At 35.9% G+C, this 20,995-nt stretch overlaps 3 protein-coding genes across 4 annotated transcripts; all 3 read left to right on the forward strand.

Annotated features, from left to right (window-relative positions):
- LOC122604826 lies at positions 1-3,281 on the forward strand. The gene is made up of 4 exons (XM_043777689.1): positions 1-1,217; positions 1,296-2,708; positions 2,792-2,846; positions 3,000-3,281. Exons 1-4 carry the CDS (start codon positions 1-3, stop codon positions 3,279-3,281), a joined length of 2,967 nt encoding a protein of 988 aa, XP_043633624.1.
- A 5,386-nt stretch (positions 3,282-8,667) lies between these two features.
- LOC122603502 (nuclear pore complex protein NUP1-like) lies at positions 8,668-15,733 on the forward strand. Of its 2 annotated transcripts, XM_043776220.1 has the most exons (10): positions 8,668-9,029; positions 10,661-10,707; positions 11,482-11,609; positions 11,927-12,125; positions 12,232-12,528; positions 12,603-12,677; positions 12,768-13,379; positions 13,464-13,816; positions 13,937-14,031; positions 14,803-15,733. In XM_043776220.1, exons 1-10 carry the CDS (start codon positions 8,783-8,785, stop codon positions 15,372-15,374), a joined length of 2,625 nt encoding a protein of 874 aa, XP_043632155.1. In that variant the 5' UTR covers positions 8,668-8,782; the 3' UTR covers positions 15,375-15,733. The 2 variants fall into 2 exon arrangements, with proteins under 2 accessions (XP_043632155.1, XP_043632154.1); XM_043776219.1 differs by having other exon boundaries at positions 13,937-15,733.
- Positions 15,734-16,706: 973 nt separating this feature from the next.
- Positions 16,707-20,081, forward strand: LOC122605508 (mitochondrial acidic protein mam33). The gene is made up of 3 exons (XM_043778461.1): positions 16,707-17,012; positions 17,370-17,710; positions 19,581-20,081. The coding sequence occupies exons 1-3, from the start codon at positions 16,818-16,820 to the stop codon at positions 19,744-19,746; spliced, it is 702 nt and encodes a 233-aa protein (XP_043634396.1). The 5' UTR covers positions 16,707-16,817; the 3' UTR covers positions 19,747-20,081.
- Positions 20,082-20,995: the final 914 nt, after the last annotated feature.

Below are 20,995 nucleotides of genomic sequence, written 5' to 3' on the forward strand. Positions count from 1 at the left end.
ATGTATGGGCCATGTGGTATTGCAAAACCAGATTCTCGGTGCATGAAGTTAGGTCGTTGCTCGAAGAAGTTTCCAAAAAAACATGAGGAAACTACATGCTTTGACAAGAACGGTTACGCACGATATAAGAGACGACAGACAACACGCGTTGTTAAAAATGGCGTGCCCTTAGATAACTGTTTCGTTGTTCACTACAATCGATGTTTGTGTTTGCATTTCGAGGCACACATAAACGTTGACTATTGTCGCTGGAGTATGCTGGTAAAGTACTTATTTAAGTACATATCGAAAGGACCAGATCGCATACGCTATGCAATATCCAGACCTTCAACCACGTCAACTAACGATAGAATAGACACAACTCACGTCGAAATAGATGAAATAAAAAACTTCATTGACAGCCGTTTCATCTGTCCTCATGAGGCTGCCTGGAGAATTCTTAATTTTAATATACATGATAGGAATCCACCTGTTCAATTACTAGCAGTTCATCTCAAGGACATGGAAAAAGTATATTTCAAAGACAAGGACAGGCTAAAGAATGTGGCAAGGAATCCATCTGCCGTGAAAACAACGCTTACTGAATGGCTTCGTAATAATCAGTATGACACGAGAGGTAGACATCTAACTTATATCAACTACATCTCTGAGTACCGATGGGTCGTATCTTCCAAATACTGGACTCGCAGATCATCGACAAAGACCCCAGCCATTGGGAGAATGGTTTACGTGCATCCGACAAGTGACGATCTTTTCTACTTAAGAATGTTACTATCACATCAAAAGGGATGCCAAACGTTTGAAGACATTTGTACAGTTGATGGACAAGAATGCATTACATACCGGGACGCATGTGAAAAGCTAGGTTTACTTCAGGACGATGACGAGTGGTTAACTGCCTTTAATGAGGCTGCTTTATGGGCAACTGCAAAAGAGCTAAGGACTTTGTTTACCCACATGCTACTGTATTGTGAGGTTTCAAACCCACGCAAATTATGGACTACGCATTGGGATAAGATGGCAGATGATATAGCTCATACACATGGCATTATCAATTCAGAGGACTTGGAACAATACGTGCTTTATGAAATAGAATTGTTACTCCGATCCTCTACTCCTACTTCGTCTTTATCAGAGTTTGGCCTACCATTACCTAATCAGCAATTACTTCTTTCTTTAAGAAATAAACTCTTACTGGAAGAAAAAAATTATGACAGGTAACTTCTAGCAGTTGATCATGTTTTACTGAAAGAACGCTTAAATGATCGACAAAGACAAATTTATGACTTTGTCAGCATGAAATTAGCGAGTAGTAGCCAGGTCCTTGCTTTCGTGTATGGCCACGGCGGAACTGGAAAGACATATCTATGGAAAACTATAATTTCAGGGCTGCGATCTGATGGGAAAATTGTCTTGGCAGTAGCTACCTCTCGTATAGCATCTTTGCTACTACCTTCTGGTAGAACGGCACATTCTAGATTCAAAATTCCTTTAGACTATGAGTCCACTTGCAACGTTAAAAAAAACACCCACCTAGCTCACTTACTGATTCAAACGTCACTTATTATTTGGGATGAGGCCCCGATGAACGATAGAAAGTGTTTCGAATCTTTGGGCAGGACTCTCAAAGACCTTTTAAACAACAACAAACAGCCTTTTGGTGGCAAATCAATACTATTAGGGGGAGACTTTAGGCAAACACTACCTGTTAAAAAAAGGGCTTCAAAACATTCTATCATAGCGTCATCATTGCCTAAGTCTTACTTATGGAGCAAATTCAAAGTGTTTCTATTAACTGAAAATATGCGCCTTCAAAGACCAGGTCTTAATGCAGAAGAAATCGCACAAATCTCAAACTTCTCTTCATGGCTACTAACAGTCGGAGACGGTAACATTGGTAAACCTGATGCGAATGACTCCCAAAATACAAAAGTTATTGAAATCCCTTCACATTTCTTAATACCTTTCCACCAAAATGCACTTACTAAGCTAATTGAATTCATATATGACGAGGACACATTGCAAAATCCAACCGCCACTAACCTTAGTACAAAAGCAATAGTCTGTCCTAAGAATGAAACTGCAGATGACATTAACTGTAAAGTGCTTGATATGACCCCAGGAACAACCAGAACTTACCTCAATACGGACACAATAGTTCCTCACACTGGAGACCATATAGACACTGAAATCCTTTATCCAACCGAATATCTCAATCTTCTTACCTTTAATGGATTACCGCCACATCAATTACAACTGAAACTTAGCACCCCAATAATGTTGTTGCGCAACTTGAATCAGACTGAAGGTTTATGTAATGGAACACGACTAATAGTAACACAGCTACTGCCCAAAGTTATCGAGGCACAAGTAATAACAGGAACAATGATAGGTCACCGTGTGTACATTCCGCGTATAACTTTAACCTACACAGACAAAGACCTGCCATTTCTATTCAAAAGAAAGCAATTTCCAATAAGGTTGTGTTATGCAATGACTATAAACAAAAGCCAAGGACAGTCGTTAAATAAAATAGGAGTTTACTTGCCACAACCAGTTTTTAGTCATGGACAACTATACGTAGCTTTATCACGTGCTACTAGCCCATCATCGTTAAAAATTTTGCTTATTCCTGAAGATAAAAACAGCCCAAACGAAACAAAAAACATTGTATATTCTGACTTTCTGACAGAAATAAATACATCACTGTAGAAACATTTAGGTATCACTACTAACCATTATTATTGACATACAATTGTAATAGCACTAATTTCCTTTTGTGTCTTTGCAGCTCCATGACTATCAAACGCATCAGTGAAATCAAACCTTGCGAGCCAGCTGGCGAAGTACGCATAAAAGTACTAAGAAAGTGGATTCCATTTTTCAAGAAAGAAGACCTATGCTATCTGTTTGTAGATATCCATGTAACGTTTAAAACACTGTATTATTATAGAACCTCCTACTACCAAACTACTAACATATATTCACTTTTGCCATAGGGAGATGCTATTGAAGCCTCGGCCAGCTCAGCGAAACAGAAATACTATGATTCCAAGCTAAAGTTGAATTCATGCTATGCTATATCGGGCTTTCTATCATTAGAAGCAAGGAAGACCATGCAAGTAGTGAAACACCCAGCTACAATCAGATTAGGACAAACAGCGACATTTGTGCCCATTGAAGACCCTGACATTCCTACCTATCACTACAACTTTGCAACCCGTGAACAGCTACAAGAACGACTATATAATAATACAGTCTTAACTGGTAAACTCTATTAGTAAAATATAAGCAAATAAACTTTCATATTGCTGACTTTGGTACTTCGCAAATTACATCGGTCGAATTGAAAGAATCTCAGGAATACTCACCAGGCAAGAAATGAACCTACGGAAAGTTACAGTACTGGACACCAGGTAAACCTATAACAAATACTATATTGCACTAAAAACTACATTAATCGATCACTCACATGAAAAAACCTGAACACTTAACAACAACAATTTGATTGAAATAACCTTCTGGAAAGACAAAATGAACAAAGTGAACGACATGGAAGCAATCGGAAAGCTACTGGCAGTGACGTCAACAACAGTTACTAAATTCAATGGTACGTCAATACCTTGAACTATGATTTATAATTTATATAACTTTTCAAGGTTCTTTTTTTTTTCTTGCCCATAAAAATTATATCTTTTTTTTAAGATTTTAAATCATGAATGTTAATTGTTGATATTTTGTTCATATGGATGTGATTTGATTTGATTTTAGATCTGTTTGGTAATACTTTACTAGGTTTATGTACTGTATTTAAGATTCTACAGCTTTTATGTTAAAGTATAACTGACCCATTTTAGGTTTTCAGTATTTTTGTGAATTTAGCTTAACTTATTACATATAGTTGTTGTTTAATGAAGATACATTACGAACCCTCTCCTATGTAATAAAAACACTATTTCATGGTTCCATACTCTACATTTCTTATTTATTGCAGACTTACAACTAGAGTCAACGTTAGCCACCAGTGCTACTATAATTCCTCCTTTACCAAACCTACATTGGTACATCAACATGTAAATCATAACATTGTTCACAATGCAATTAATCATACCTCTCAATTTTATATACATACAAACTGTAATGCATCTTTCTACTACAACTAGGTTCGAAGAAGTTGAGGATACAACAAACCCTATAATAACCCTCGCCGATTTGCTTTCAAAAGGACAGCAACAAATCACGGTATCATTTACTCTACCCGATTCTTTCATAAACATTCAAATCAGAGATTCCTATAGTAACTTCTTATCGACATTACAGCAACATCAGACCTTATGTAAGGCAGCCATCACAAGCATTGAATCTGACAAGCCATGGTATTACGTGCATTGCAAAGCATGCAACAGAATCGCACACTTGCAAAAATCAGAACACTACTACTACTCCTGTGAAGATCACGCAGACAAAGGGGGATTTAATTACATGTAAGTGAAACACAATCCTTCATATACCCTTTTACTTATCCAAAAAAAACAAGGACATCAGTTTCTCCCTTCTTCGTCGCCTCATTTTATACTACAGGTACTCTGTAAATACTACTATTACCGACAACACCACAAGCGCGAAGGCAGTGTTCTTCAATGAGGCCATGTCTGAAATCCTAAATACACCATGTGAAGAGATGGTAGTCGGAAACAACTGCTATGACCGGAAAACCATACCCAAGGATATTTTAAATATACAAGGAACATCGTACCTACTTCAGCTTACCATAAATAAAAGAGGAACCCTGTCGGTCAACAAAGCTAAAAAAGAAGCAACAATGACTCCAACCACCCCCGACCCAAAGGTTGCCGCCCGTAAAAGACAATTGACTGAACTAGGTTAACATGACAACCTACTTCATACTATCTCCATTGCTTTAACACTCCTACTTATCCTTCTAATACCAACATTAATGAAAACTTAGTCTTTCTCTATATAGTTTTACAAATTACTCTTTTGACCATAGAGATAGAAAATGTACGTATTTGTAACTGACTGCATAATTTTTTTTAATTTCATTTGCAGCAGCCAAAGAAGGACCAACGAAGAAACTAAGAGCATAAGACCCCGCAACCACCAAAAAAAAAGAAGCTTTTGGACAACAACTTTTTTGGACGACAAGTGATCAGTAAACTATCTTTTTGTTGTAACATAACTTTAACAGTATCCTGATCATCGTCATGCATCAGCAACGTCATGCATTGTACATATACTAAAAACACATATGCCTCTTATCCATCAGACAATACTAAAAAGTATGAGCAACTTAAAAATCCCGCCGCAACACGCGGGTTAATTTCCTAGTATAAGTACTATGAGCCATGTATACAAGATTGCAAGACCTAGATATCATTGTGCGCGTCAATATATTATAGTAAAAGTTTCTATTTCAACAATTTCAATATTTCATGGATTTTTACATGAGTAATATGTAGGAATGGCAATGGGCGGGTATTGTCGGGGACCTCAATCTCCATCCTAGTACCCGGTTTTCACTTGTAACCCTCATCCCCATCCCCATTCTCGTCGGGGAATTAAAATAGATCTTCATACCGGTCCCCATCAGGTATCACCGTATCAGCGATCCCCGTCGGGTACCAGGGATACCTTTTTTGGATGAACATAAACTTATCATAGTTGAAGATAAGTAGGAGAATGTATATTTCGACATTTTCTTTCGATGCATAAACTAATATATACGTTAAGTGAATAATTGTCAAAGTATAACACACACAAAATATTAAACAAAAGCTCTAAACTTAAAAATGATTCTAATATTTTTTAAAAAACTTAAGGTGATCTTAATAAATGTATATAGTGTTTCGGGTTCGGGTATGAGAATCGGGGATTTACGGTTTTCCATCCCCGTCCCCATCTTCATCATGGAATAGATTTACATCCTCATACCCGTCTCCATCCTCGGTCAACTCAAGGATTCCCCGATCAAATCGGGTGTAGGTATTTTTGCCATCCATAGTATTATGTGATTCAGATTGTACTAAAAATCTAGAATAGAAGTATTCAAAGCCCAAAACATATACCTCTAGTAAAGGGTAGATTACCGAGGTTGGGAAGCAAACTCTTGTAGAGTTGTAGATAGAGCCTATTGGGCTTACTCTGATCCTTGTTTACTTGTTTAGTTATTTTCTTTTTGTTTATATTAGAGAGATTTTTATGACATCTGATATATAACATGGTGTATATGTGGTAGTATAAAGCTTATATACGTGGTTTGAGGATTAAATAAGTAAAGGTTCTATTTAAAGGGTTATATACTACTCGTATTATATAAGATAAAATTACTGTATTTATATATGCAATTTTGAACATATGACTGACAAAGTCATCATACACAAAAAAGTTTGACGCATAATTTGATAAGTCACAGCCTAAGAATAGTTTACCCAAAGTACCGTCACAACGTACGGATTATATTACTAGTTTATACTATAATAAATGATAACTATCTTGGAATGTAACAAACTTTAGATGAATGTTTGTAGTATGAAATAACTAAAATTGTGTTCAAATTATATCTATTGTATGTATCCAAATGTATCTGAGCAATCAAAAACTAACAAGCTATATATGGTTCGCCAATACATACATTAGACATAATTTAAAGATTATTACATACATTGAATTCAACTTTAATTATTTCACACCATAGATATTCGTCTAAAGTTTGTTATATTCCAGGATACTTATCCCAAAAAATAGACAAACGCATACCAATATATTATGTTATATATATAGGGAAAAGTAAATATAAAGTTGTCTAGCTCTTAGCTTATGTGTGAACCTCTCATATACAATTTTTTTAATATTTTTTTATTAATGAATAAATGCTTGGGCCCCATGAAATTTATAGAAAAACAATATGTTAGTGTTCCACACGTAATCTTAGATACCTAACAACATTATATTATCATCCCTATATATATATATATACTAGCCAAATGCCCACACGGTGCGACGATGAAATGGTGGGTTGATAAGTCATAGAGTGTGATAGGTCATAGGAGGTGATCGATTATAGGGGGTGATAGGTCATAGGGGTGATCGATGATGGGGTGATCTACTTGGACGGGCTCTGCCCTTAGCCGTACGGGCTCCGCCATTGGATTTAAAATACATATTACATGAAGTGGTTTCTTTCTTTTCGTCATTGTTGAAGATTGCCGAAAATATCATAACCCGAAATTACACAACACGTTCGCAATGGTTGGTCTCTTGGTGATAATGGAACATGTACTTTAATTTTCTTCATTCATCCTCATTGAAAGTTGCCAAAAATATAGATATAGTATTTACAGGATGGTAGTGCAGGGGTAGCTTGGTAGGTGATAGTGATAATGTTAAAGGGTGAGTGTGATCAAATAAGGAGAAGAATGTATTTTACCATTATATTACTAGATATTTCATACAGTGAGTAATAAAAATATATTTTAACAAAAAAAATAATAAAGCAAACATAAATAATATAATTAATTCGTTATACCCGTTATCCATATATGTTTACTATAAATAATTTTCCAAAATTACAACTTTCTTTTAACTTACTTTTTCCTGTTAATATATTTTTTTTATTATTGAATTAAAGGTAGTTTTAATATAATTTATATACTTCATATAATAAATAAAAGTTGGGAAAAAAAGTGTTGTTTTACGTTCTGCATCCATAATGGTTAAAAACTAATAAAATGGTAAAAACTGATGTAATGCCGATGTGATGTTCTGGATGGTTCTACGCTGCATCCATACTTGATGCTTTTAAACATCTTTTTTAAATGACAATGACTAACTTAAGTGGTGTTGTAAGTAGGGTCGTCAATGAGTTCGGGTTGACAGGTTCGGGTTGGCGGGTTGGTGGGTTGAAAAACTCTGACCCTAACCCAACCCACTAAAAGTTTCAGGTCAGAAATTTCAACCCTGACCCACAACCCGCTAACCCATGACCCAACCCATGTGACCCGATAAACAAATATATATAAATATAAAATGGAATAAATCAACCAATATAAAACTTTATCATTGATTGTGTAAGCCGAAAACAAATGGTACAAAAAAGAAAGAAATACGAGAGTATTGTTAATACTTGATACAAAGTTAACAAACTTACCGCCTCATCTTACATCACTTATCATCTCACAGAATTTTGAATCCTCCTTTTATTTCATATTTGAAGTTACTTTAGGTTAGAAATATAAAAAATGAGAATAAGACGTATGAATTAATGTAATGTGGAATATGAACTATTATATATAATTCAATTATTTTAAAGATATTGGGTTGGCGGGTCGACCTGACAACCCAACAACCCAACCCAGAAAAAATCAGGTTGGTGGGTCGAAAATACTCAACCCTAACCTGATTTTTTTTGGGTTGGGTTTCCGTTGACAGTCCTAGTTTTAAGGTACATATATGATATATATATAAGCAGATAAGAGGTCCCTTTGAAACTTTGATCAGAATATTCGGTTCCCAATTTCTCTATCCGACGCTCCCAAAAGCAGATTTTAAAAAACATAGTATATATGTTAATAATAAAATAATAAAATAACTAAATCTATTACGAGTATTTGATTATTTACATATGTTTTTATACATCGTTTATGATAATTTGTGTCTGCGCTCTCAAAAAAATAAAAAAACCCTAACTTCCCAAACGCGCACACTCTCTCTCGCTCTCTATCCACCGCTCATATTTTCTCTCTCTAAAATTCGAGCTTCTCCGATGGAGACGGCAGAAAACGGTGGTGGTGGCGTTGGCAAGATAATTCGGAAGCAAACTCGTCGATATTCCAAAACGACGCCGTATGATCGACCTCCCACCGCAATCAGAATTAATAACAATATCAGCAATACTCATAACCCTAGCTTATTATCAAAGCTTGTAAGCCCTGCGTCTCGGCTAATTTACGCCGGTGCCGATAAGCTTTTCGGCGCTTTTCGTAAGCGCCTTCCTGCTATTGCACCACCAGGTGTGATGCTTTTTCTCCAAATTTGATTGCTTTTGTGATTTTATTGTTGTTTGGATTCAAATTGGGCTTTTATATACGTATATAGAGTCTGTATGTATAAAAGTTGATTCTTTTTATTGCTTTTGTTTAGGTTTATGGTTAAAAATATGATCTTTTTGGTTTGCTGTAGATGCAAGGTAGAATAAGAAAAGGAATGCAGGTTATTGGGGATTAGTATATTGAGTTTTTATTAGAATGTGTAGGGTTTTATGTACTTCTGTAAAGGAATTTTGAATGGACACGTATTTAACGAAACTAGCAGGATGAAAGGAATGTATATGTTTTTATGAATAGTTTATTAGTTTGCTCAATCATTAATGGTTATTAGTAAGAGGTGATTGGATCCTTTTTTTTTATTGTTTCTTTGTGTGGAGTTTTAGCCAGAATGACATGTCTAGTAGACTAGCACGGTTTTGAGTGAGTATGACTAATGATTGAGAATGGATGGATAGGCTAAGAATTTGTGATAAGAATCCCGAAAGTTGAATGCTTGGGATACTTTAATTGGGTCTTGGCGTTACTTGACTACTTGTTTTATAAAAATGGTATGTTCATTCATAACTTTGACATTGTTGCCCCTTTTAGTTTTTGATACTTCTTGCAACACTTTCATTTACATGAATAACTGAACTAGTCAAATTTTGTTATTAACAAGAGTTGCCATCGTTAATGCTCCAACTCAGCTTGGTGTTAAGGCGCACCTAGTCGCAAGCCTCGGAGCTTTCTGGTACCCTAGGCGCAGGGTGTACAAAAAGCGCTCGCTTTTTGGGCATAAGGGATAGGAGCACCTAGGCGCAAGCCTTAGAGCTTTTTGTACACAACATGATTTTTTTCGTAAATAAGTAATTTTTTTCCTCCTACTTTTTCTTTCTCAACAATATTGATCTTTTTTTTCTTCTTCCTCAACAAGACCAACAATATTTTGTGGGTTTTTTTCAAACACCAAATTTGATTAAAGTTGGACTTAAACGAGGCTCTTAATGATGGTGTTTTGGTATCTTATGTGTTATAAATACTATATAAATAATTTATAATTTTTTTTCAGAGGCTCTTAATGATGGTGTTTTAGTATCTTATGTGTTATAATTTTTTTCATAAGTGTGTGCCTTGCTTACGAAAAGCTTGCCGCTTTTGCGCTTCCAAAATGGACCCTGTCGCTTTTGTGCGCGTATCGCCTTTTAAAACCAAGCAACTCAGTCTCTACTTGTCTTAGGCATGAAGGCAAGAAGCCATCCCTTGGATATTCACTGCCAATAGTTATGGATTCTAAGTTTGTTTTTATTTTTTTGGGTTCAAGACATGCTTCTGCTGGCAGGATTATGTGTTTGAACTCGTTAATGTTATTTTATAAGCCACATTAGATATGGAGTATCAACAACTTCTATCCTTTATCATAATAGCTTGCCATTTTCTACAATTCAATAAACTTTACGGCTTCTCTTCTACATAAAGTTATGAGCATGAGTTGCATTTTTCTATTGTTCAATGGGTGCAATGACATGCATTTTAACTTTTCTATGATATGAATTAACTTGATCCTTCATATTTGTTTAATGCTTTAACACAACTATTTTTTTCCTGTGTGTGACCAGAGCCTAGTGCAGAACCAAAGAATGGGTTTCAGGCGGCAAAGACAAATGTAAGTTATGTACTATAACTGATGCAGAATCTTTTTCATTTGAGGATGTCTCACATGTATCAATCATATGTTTTATACTAGGAATTTTCACTTTTAATGTGAAAATGTCTAATCACGATATATTAAACAATGTTGCACCATCTTTCTCTCTCCCCTGGCCCATATCCTACAGATGTTATTATGCTAACATCAGATCAACTACTCAACTAAAAGTTTGTGATATGTTAGTAGATCCAATAGGTTTATGATCAGAGCAAATTGTTTGTTAGTCGTTTAGAGCTTTTTGCTGGTGGGAATGCTGTTATGCATTTGTACGTTGCCAATTTCCATGTAGAGTTCTCGATGCTCATTTATTGATATAGGACAGATATTGTGGCACATTTAATATGAGTCATGATTTACATATCTGGCATGGTTTTTATATATATTTTTTAATATTAGGAGTTTTAGATACATAAGCTATTTTTCTGATGTTGTAGACTTCGTTTTCTAAGACTGGGCTTTCTAGTGGTGTCCTGGTGCATTCACAATATTTGTTTGGTGCAATTTCTCTGATTTTTATATTTATTTGATAATCTTTGTTGCACACTAATTGCGTCTACATTAAGGTGTGTGGCTTTGAGCATATGGTCATGTTCTGAGTAGTTTTTGTTGTTACTTTGTATTTTCAATATATATTCTTCAATAATGCAAGTGATTTATCTTTACGAGTGATAAATTCTTCTTCTCCTACCTACTTATATTATTAAATCATGATTCACTTGTTTTGGGTAGGTCGGATCAAAGGATTTCGTTGGCGTATCAGAACCTATTACTGATGAAGGTGGGAATTTGGCTAGCAGCTCTGCTGCCACCGATATATCAGAACTTGAGAATATGCTGAAACATAAGAATTTTACTAGGTTAGTACTTTGTTTGGGTCAACTGTCAAATATCACTATTATCTGTTCCGCACGAGGTTTATTTGTGGTGCCTTGGCTTTAGAAGTATGTTCACTTGTATATAATTATATATGTCAGCGAACTATTATTCATTTATATCTCAAACTGCCATCGTTAGTGTCCAACTGATGAGTGCCTTTGTGTCTTGAAACATGTATTTTATAATCAACATATTAAACATATCAACATCAAGTCATTTATTAATAATAGAACCAGGGAAAGTAGTCTTTTGTGGCCGTGAATTTCTCTGATTTACTGATGTGATATTCCAACTTCAGATCTGAAATCGAGCGTTTGACAGCATTGCTGGATTCGAGGACTACCGAGTCAGGTGTTGGTGAAGGGGATAAAGCGAAGCTTCCTAACTCACCTCATATTTTGCGGCTTGAAGCATCCACAAGTGGGACATTGAACAAGCCTGCAGAGGAGACGGAAAACTACAATGCTGCTATATCAACTCCCGTTCTTCATTCAAGAGTGAGTTGTATGCTTTTGCACTTAAAAATCAGTTGATATTTAAATAGATATCTTACCAAAAAACTTTAAGCTCTTTACTCTTATGATATCATTGTGTTATCTCCAGATCTTTGAAGAGGATATTGCCTCACCTGCTGAGCTGGCAAAGGCTTTTATGGGGAGAAGGCTTGCCAAAGTATCGCCGTTACCCTTTAGGTCGAGCAGTCAAGCACCAAGACACGATTCAGTGTTGCTTAATAGCACGACAATCCTCCCAAGGACACCTAGCACGTCACTTGCACCAAGGACTGCCGTCACGGGCTATGCAAATAGTTTGACAACTCCGCGATCTCGAGGCAGATCAGCAATATACAATATGCCACGCACACCATATAACAGAGGGCCTTCAACTTCCAGCCAAAAGGTTAGATAACCTTGGATCTTTCACTTTATGTGTCTTTTAGGGTTTAGAGTGTTAATATGCTTGTCGGATTTCAGGTTGCGACTTCGCCCTTGCTTCTATCATCTCAACCTGCTTGGGAACATGAAGGGACAGTTGAATCAAGCAAGATGGTATCTATAAATGTGATGGATTTTTAGTGTTAATAACATACTTCTGTGTAGCAGGTGAATTGTCATTTGACTACTATTATTTTGTTTCAGGCTGTTAAGCGCAGGAGTTCTGTACTAGATGATTTTGGCTCTAGTGGCCCTGTTCGTAGAATTCGACAGAAAGCAAATCTTCCATCTTATGGAAGTTCTCTCCTAAAACATAGAAGTGAACTCGTTTCAAGTCAAAAAGCTCTTTCAAGGCCTGAACCCGAGTCAAAAGCTTTCAAAGGAGTAGAAGAAAATGGGGAGACCAGCAAGCGTAATCTGGGTTATGCTTCTGTTCCTACGGAGTCGATTCAAATGGCTTCAAAAATATTTGAACAACTGGAAAGAATGAGCCCGAAGGAAAAACCTTCAGGATCCAGACTTGCTCTTGGAAACCTGGAAAAAGTAGATTCACCAAAATTTTTGCCAAGCTCTGAAGATCACCGGAAATCAGAAAGTCAGCATCGCACCCCAGAGGCAACGTTTCAAAGCAAAGATAAATTTGAAGAAACTGGGTTAAAAGCAGCTGTTTCTCGTAATGGGCATAGCCTGATCAACAGAAATTCTACAGTGCCAGTAGGAGGTAATTCTCTTATTATTGCGAACACCGATTCCTCACTGAATCCGACAGCCGAGCCTCCTCAGAAGAAACGGGCTTTTCAGATGAGTGCACATGAGGTAGGTCGTATCCACTGTTTGTTTCATTTGTTGCACTTTCTTATCTTGCAATATTAAATTAACCTCTTTGCTTGTCTTGTGAAGGAATTACAGGAGCTAAATACTGACAACCATTCTAATGGGCATGTATCCACCCCATTGGCCGAATTTAAGAAACCAGCAATATCTGTAAATGCCAACAAGGATGAACCGTCTTTTATTAATAAGCAGACGGGATATAATTTTCATACCTCACGTCCATCAAGTAGCAATAGTCAGCCAGCTGAGTATTCTCAATCATTCTCTATTCGGGATACGGTTGTCCTGCGGGAGGCAACACCAGTTTGCACTAGCACTGAAAGTGTTGCAAATGTGTCACCATCTTTGCTTTCTGTTATGGAGCCCTCGGAAGTCAAATCAAACATTAGTCCAGATGCAAAGTCACTAGGCTCAACCAGGTAATGTATTTAGTCACCCCTGGTTATTAAGTATGCTTGTTGAGATTGAAGCCACATGATGTGTATATGGTGTTTCTTATGCCTGTTTGTGTTCTTTTTTGTTTTTGTGATTATGTGCAGCAATTTTAATTCGCGTATGGAAAAAGATCACTGGCAATTTTCAGCATCCAATAATAATGACAATGGAAACACTCAGAAGTCTACAAATATGTTAGGTAAAGAACATACTTTAATTTCTGCCAGTCCTACAACAGCATCCACCAGTGGTATTTTCTCCTTTAGTCACTCAACCAACAATACAAGTATTGCCAGTCCTACACCAGCATCCACAAGTGGTGTTTTCCCATTTGGTGGCGCAACCAATAAGACAAGTATTGCCAATGGGAATCCTGCTTCGAGCTCTTCTACTTTTGCTTCATCGACTTCTATCCCTGCTGTTGGTTCTAATGCAAATCAGATGTTCAGTAGTAGCCCTACCAACAACGCCACACTGATCACCACAGGTAGCCTAGCTGGGTTCAGTTCTCCAGCAGTTGCGTCAACTACCAATGAGTCTCAGCTAAAGACACAGAATTCTACTGCTGTTAAACAGGCTGTTCCTGTCAACTTTGGCACTTCATCTTCCTTTGTTTTTGGGACTGCTAGGACCACATCATCTACTTCAGGGAGTGCCACTGCTCCTAGTTTTGGACTTAGTTCCGCTATTGCCTCATCAGATATCAAGTCTGGTAGTTCCACCAGTAATTCTCCCTCCAACTTATTTGGTTCTGGTTTCAGTTCGACACCTAGTTTTGGTCTTAGCTCTACTGTTGCTTTATCAGAGACCAAATCTGTTGGTTCCACCAATGTCTCCACCACAACTGCTTCGTCACCTCCGCAGTCCTCTGTTTCTGGCTTTACAGCACCCTTTTCTTTTGGGGTGTCTTCTACTACATCCATGCCTTCCACCAGCAGTTTACCTATCATGTTTGGATTATCTAATGCAGGTACTTCTACGGGATCTTCCATGTTTTCAATTAAAGCAACAGGTGCTGCAAGTTCATCTTCCCCAGCTCCTGTATTCGAACACACAACTCCTGCTTCTGGAACTGTACCCAACAATAATGATCAGATGAACATGGAAGACAGTATGGCCGAGGATATTGTTCAGACACCCAGTCAGACTTCTGCGTTTGCTCAAGCTTCGTCTGGTACACCGACACCAGGTTTCGTATTTGGCTCAGGCACCTCTACATCATCAACGACACCTTTTCAATTTGGTGGGCAGACAAACCAAGCACCATCTCCGAATCCTTTTCAAGCATCATCTCCGAATCCTTTTCAAGCACCTTCTCCGAATCTTTTTCAAGCACCAGTTCAGAATCCTTTTCAAGCACCATCTCAGAGTCCTTTTCAAGCATCTTCTCAGAATCTTTTTCAAGCGTCATCTCAGAATACTTTTCAGGCGTCTGGTAGTGCAGAGTTCAGTGCAGGAGGAAGTTTCTCATTGGGCTCTGGCGGAGGTGATAAGTCTGGCAGAAAGTTTGTCAAAGTTAAACGAACGAACAAAAGAAAGTGAGCGTTAATTGAACATGTGGGAATATAGTTTCTGGGGGCGCCTAAGATTTTACATGAAAGAATCACATTTTATGGCTACTATGTTAGTATTGAGGGAAGGCATGACATTATGCAATATCTACATCCTCCAACAGATAATATTCTGATTTTTTTGGAGGAAATTTACTGTAACTTGCTATTGTAGGATGGATACTTCAGATTTCATGATGAATTTTTTAGTCTGTGTACCCATGTAAAAACATACAAGGTATAAACCACCTTTGATTCATAATGCTAGTATATCTTGTAATTCTGCATTGATAGTTATACGACATTCTAGATTTGGTTAAGTTTTTGTAAAATATGCTTGTGCTGAGTTCATTCATGTCTACATAATTGTTTCAGAGCTAATGAACAGCGCCGGTACAGTTATACTGGCAAAACTTGTGTGTTTTTTATTTTCATGTGCTAGGTTTTGTTTGGGCTAAAAGATGATTTATATTTTATAGCATACTATTAATTTGTCGACATATTTTAAAAAGTCATGGAGAATTATAAGTACCAAATTTGTCATCTATACAATTGTCTTTGTTGATTGTGGATAATGCCTAGATGCCATTTGCGTGTAAGTACCAAATCTGCCATCTATACAGTTTGAAGGAGCCTTAGGCTTCCACTTTGTGCTTAATCCAAAGCACATTCTTCCTTCGGGAATAATGACTCATTTTGAACCTTCTCATTGTGTATACATTTTGAGAATCTAGAATTAGAAATTAGAATTGCCTCTTTGTTGCAATTATGTTATTTATCCTATCTTGGTTTCTCTAGTCTCGTTTTGTGAAAAAGTATATGATTTTAATGCAATTCTCAATGCAAGTCTCGTTTGTTTTGCAAAGTTATTTATAGCTACTTGGTATCATTCTATATAATAGATTAAAAAATATTTATATTATTATAAACCCGATAGGGTGACAGGTTTACTTAAAAAACCGATATATATAGAGAGAGGTGATCCCTACACAACACAAATTTACCATACACAACAATATGTGCATCAGACAGTTGTACTGTACAACTATTTAATTATATTCATTAGTTTTAAATCAAGATATCATGTTATTTCAATGTTTTATATATGGAAAATGATCCCTACACAACACAAATTTATCATACACAACAATATGTGCATCAGACAGTTGTACTGTACAACTATTTAATGCACATATTGTTGTGTATGATAAATTTGTGTTGTAGAGGGATCATTTTCCATATATAAAACATTGAAATAACATGATATCTTGATTTAAAACTAATAAATATACATTTTCATCAAAATGTGCTACCTTTATATTTTTTTCATTTTCTTCCTGAAATTATAAAAAAATTATTTTACTCAAAATAAAACAAACCGAAATCTGACCCAAAGAACACTATACGAAAGCATTAATCTTTGCAGAAAGAAACCATGTTGAGAACAGCTATGCAACGCGCCACCCGCGCTGTTCTCCGGTCACCGCTTCCGGCCATCACCACAACGCCTTTCCGCCGCCACTACTCTTCCAGCAACAGCAACTCTTCACCGTCTTCAGTAGTCAACTCCATGATTCTCCGTTCTCTAAAAGATCACTACACTGAAGTCTCCAAAATGGCTCCACCCCCTGTACGTATATGTCATATCTATATCTTTAGGGTTTTACAATGTTTGGTTTCATAAACTGAATAACCAATAAAAATTTCTTCTTTGAAACATTTCGTCGAACACCTTGCAGACATTTTAGTTTGAATCAGAGATTGAATTTTGTTATCAGGGTTTTATTGGGGTTTATGTATTTATGTATAAAATGATATTTAATATCTTTATTGTTCATCAGAAAGTAAGGCCACCTGCAAACTTTACAGTAATGAAAAGTTAAAAGAAACTATTAAATTACTAAAGATTGAATTTTTTTGATCAGAATTTTACTGGGTTTATTTATTTATGTGTGAAATGGTGTTTAATATCTTGTGTGTTGAACAGAAGGTGAGCCCACCTGCAGAATTTACAGTAGTGAAAGGGGCACTAGATAGTGGTGGTCCGGTTTTAAAGAGGATGTATGGAGACGAAGAGATTAGTATATCGGTTATGCGGATGGTTAATATTTTGCCTGGAGTTGATCCTTCCGAAATTGATGGTGATGATGAGATCAATCAGTTGTTTCTTCATGCTGATGTATCGAAACCTGGGCAAGAGTATGTTTTGCATTTCCTGTGTGGGTTGTATCCGGATGCTTTGGGGATTCATTCGGTTTCTTTAAGACATAAGCATGAGACCTCGGGGCTTCTAGAGGTTCCATCTAAATACAATGGTCCTAGCTTTGAGTAAGTCATCTTAATTTTAATATCTATTGCTAGTTGCAACTATTTTTATGTACTTTATCCTATTGGTATCTCTGCTATAGGTTGATACACATTCTTCTTTGTTATGTGATGATGGTTACACATATCATAATACCATATTTAGTGTTTGTATAGTTTGTTTGTATTTCGACTGTGTATAGCCTTTACTTAGTGTTCCCCTTAAAAGAACTCGGTGGTTGTAGTTGCCTTCGTAGCAATTTCAATTAAATAGTAAGTGGTAAATAAAAAAGCTTAATTTTTAATTGATTTTGGAATCCAATAATGGGTGAAACATCCACATTTGTTGAGCTTTAGCTCAGTTTTGTTTCCAATTAACATTTTTCCTTTAATACCTGGAATATATATATTTCGTACAGCTAGTATTTGGCTTTTTTTTAATCATATCTCTTATATAACACGCGCACATACATATATCGTAGATGCATCAATTTCTTTTGTAAATTGAAAACCTTTTATTCTTATTGGTTGTGTTTTATCAAACTTTGTTCAGGAATTATCAAACTTCATAAATTTATCATTTTTAGTTTTGTTACTTTCTTTTAGTCTCCAAGTGCAAGTGTGCGAATTCAGAGAGTTTATTTTTGGGGATACATTTGAGGCTAGTTTGCAGCTTTTTTCTGCCCGAAAAGCTGGGCTGAAAAATCATGATATTGGCATCTGCCCCTGTGGTGGGGAAGAGCAGGAAGGAAAAGAATAGGGGGGAAGAGGAGGGAAAAAAAAAGGGGGGGGGGGGGGGGGGGGGGGGTGTTATCTAAGCACACATACTACCAATCATTATTCCCTTCTATCCGTGTTGTCAACTCAACTATGAACTTTTTTGTTCCTGATTCGAAGTTATCAGGAATACTGTAATTCTTTAAGATATAAAATGCCAAGTGAGAGAGAGACAAGAGTTTCGGATGGCAACATAGAAACTGGGAGGTATGATGCATCAAATTTGGAGAAGTATAAAAAAGATAGGATGGCACATCAACACGATGCTGATAGTCTGATTATTTATTCACAGTTTCATTTGTTAGGGGAAAAACTGGGCCAGGATGGTGAGGTGAAGAAGTTAGAGAATCTAAACCACCTATATAATTTGTAACAACTTTTTATAATTGCTATATGGTTATCAGTTATTGCCTTATTGGCAAGTCAACTTAATATTTTAAAAATAGCGAGTTGTAGACTGGATGTTATTTATTGGGACGAGTTAGATAATATAACATAGGGAAATTGATGTAGGAACATCATAGGTTGATCCAAATCCTATCTTGCTGATTCTCTAATCTTATAAGTTCTGAAAAACTTTGTAATTACCAATGTTACTTAGAAGAGACTTAATATGGTTAATGGTTTTATACTAAGTTTTTGTTTTATTGTCCTGACATGTGTTTTCTTTCTTTCTAAATGTGTTTTCCGTAGAATCATCTATATAGCCGAATAAATTTGAGGTTTCTGCTATGGGCAATATTTTTTTTTCAGTGATCTTGAACAAATATTGGTATTTTGTTGCTATTTTTTGAATTATGTTTCTTGATTACTTAGTCAATCTGATATTCTTTTTTTTTTAAATTTGGTAACATATTGTGTGAATATTGTTTTTATCAGGAATGAAGCTTGGAAATCAATTCTATGTATAATGAAATTTGGGCACACAAAAGTAAACCTCATGACATTTGAAAAACAAGACTAGTAATTACATTATGCATGCTCCATGTGGTCACATGATTGGAATGGGTTAAACTAACATTATCATTCAAGTTATATGATCAACATATATGATGTTGCTTCTGTGATTAGTTATTTAGTATCCAACTGAGTAACTGTTCTTTCTACTAATTTGCAGAGCCCTTGATGATAGAATGAGGGATGCATTTCACGGTTTCATCGAAGAGAGGGGTATAAATGATAGTCTCTTTCCTTTTTTACAAGCATGGCTCTATGTGAAGGATCACCGAAGTCTTATGCATTGGTTCAAATCTGTGGGGACATGTGTTAAGAAGAGCAGTTAAACTTCATCTCACTTATTATCGGCTAAAAGACCTGACAATTTTTTTTGTTAATGGGTGTATCTGCTCTAAGGTTAGCATATGCTAAAGACATTTATTCCTAAGGTTAGCATTTTCTAAAGACATTTATTCCTAAGTTTACCCTTTCATCTTTCCATCTTCATAACATATGTTTAGCATTCAGTTTCATTTCATATATTTTAATCCTTTAATCATCTCAAGAACATTTGAATTTGGAATCCTCATTTTGATCACCAAGTCATCTGAATTTATAGATTTTCAGGAAGAACGTTGTTACTTACGTGTTCGTCAATACTACCTTATGAATGTAATGATTATGTGCGTGTGTGTGTATATATATACATATATATATTATATAAAAGTCGTATCTTCAATTTCATACTTGTCAGAATGTCAAATAGTGCAGCATCATTTCCTTAAAGTTAGTTATGATCTATAGTTGATGTTCAAGTTGATTATTACCAACAATAGTGTTGTATCAGTGTGACTAGATAACCAATATCTTTCAAGGGGACATAAAGGACTTCCATCAACTAGGTTTCTGAACAAATGTCTAGAAACGATATATTAATCATGTTTCATGTTTTGAGTTGGGCCAAACCAAGTCAACTCTAATGAATCAATACAAGGAATGGTCAGAGGCTCACAATATTGGTCATTGCTAAACAAGGAACGAAAATTAGGGTCTTGGAAGCATTTGTACATGTCATGGCAAAATTAGGTATTCCTGAGAGAAAGTGAATGGAACACACTTGAGCTTTAGTAATACTAAGAAAAAATAATTTAGCTGATCTGATTGTTACATACAGGTTTATATAAATCCAAGGGATATTTGTTAATTACCCGGATTATAAAAGACAAACGTGTAGAACAGATTATTGATTTTAGTTATAGTCACTAACTTTGAAACTGTGTGAATCACATTTAAGCTTGGTAAAGTACTTTTTGAGGGCTTAAATTTAAGTTGGCATCCCGAGTTTTGAATCTGAAAGCAGTCGGATGTGATTTTTTGTAAAATTAGATAGACTATAATTTATGGCATTGATGCCTTGATGGGGATAGCACTTGGACATGTGGTTTTTTTCTGTAGTTTCAAGTTTTAACTAGTAGCTTTTATTAAGTTAAAAATAATCATCATATTACTAAAATGAAAATAACTGAACAGTTGACCTTGTAGTAAAGTTCTCTAGCAGGTCTTATAAGTATGTTTTTTTCTGACACAATATTTATG

The sequence above is a fragment of the Erigeron canadensis genome, chromosome 6, assembly GCF_010389155.1.
Source record: "Erigeron canadensis isolate Cc75 chromosome 6, C_canadensis_v1, whole genome shotgun sequence".
NCBI lineage: Eukaryota > Viridiplantae > Streptophyta > Magnoliopsida > Asterales > Asteraceae > Erigeron > Erigeron canadensis.

Excerpts from the sequence above, each read along its gene's own strand:
- LOC122605508 (XM_043778461.1), top strand. The coding sequence starts at position 16,818 with ATGTTGAGAACAGCTATGCAACGCGCCACCCGCGCTGTTCTCCGGTCA. Across the intron at positions 17,013-17,369 it reads CCAAAATGGCTCCACCCCCT|AAGGTGAGCCCACCTGCAGA; the intron begins GTACGTATATGT and ends TGTGTTGAACAG. Across the intron at positions 17,711-19,580 it reads TACAATGGTCCTAGCTTTGA|AGCCCTTGATGATAGAATGA; the intron begins GTAAGTCATCTT and ends ACTAATTTGCAG.
- LOC122604826 (XM_043777689.1), top strand. The coding sequence starts at position 1 with ATGTATGGGCCATGTGGTATTGCAAAACCAGATTCTCGGTGCATGAAG. Across the intron at positions 2,709-2,791 it reads ACAGAAATAAATACATCACT|CTCCATGACTATCAAACGCA; the intron begins GTAGAAACATTT and ends GTGTCTTTGCAG. Across the intron at positions 2,847-2,999 it reads CTTGCGAGCCAGCTGGCGAA|GGAGATGCTATTGAAGCCTC; the intron begins GTACGCATAAAA and ends CTTTTGCCATAG.
- LOC122603502 (XM_043776219.1), top strand. The coding sequence starts at position 8,783 with ATGGAGACGGCAGAAAACGGTGGTGGTGGCGTTGGCAAGATAATTCGG. Across the intron at positions 12,678-12,767 it reads CAGTTGAATCAAGCAAGATG|GCTGTTAAGCGCAGGAGTTC; the intron begins GTATCTATAAAT and ends ATTTTGTTTCAG. Across the intron at positions 13,817-13,936 it reads AAGTCACTAGGCTCAACCAG|CAATTTTAATTCGCGTATGG; the intron begins GTAATGTATTTA and ends GATTATGTGCAG.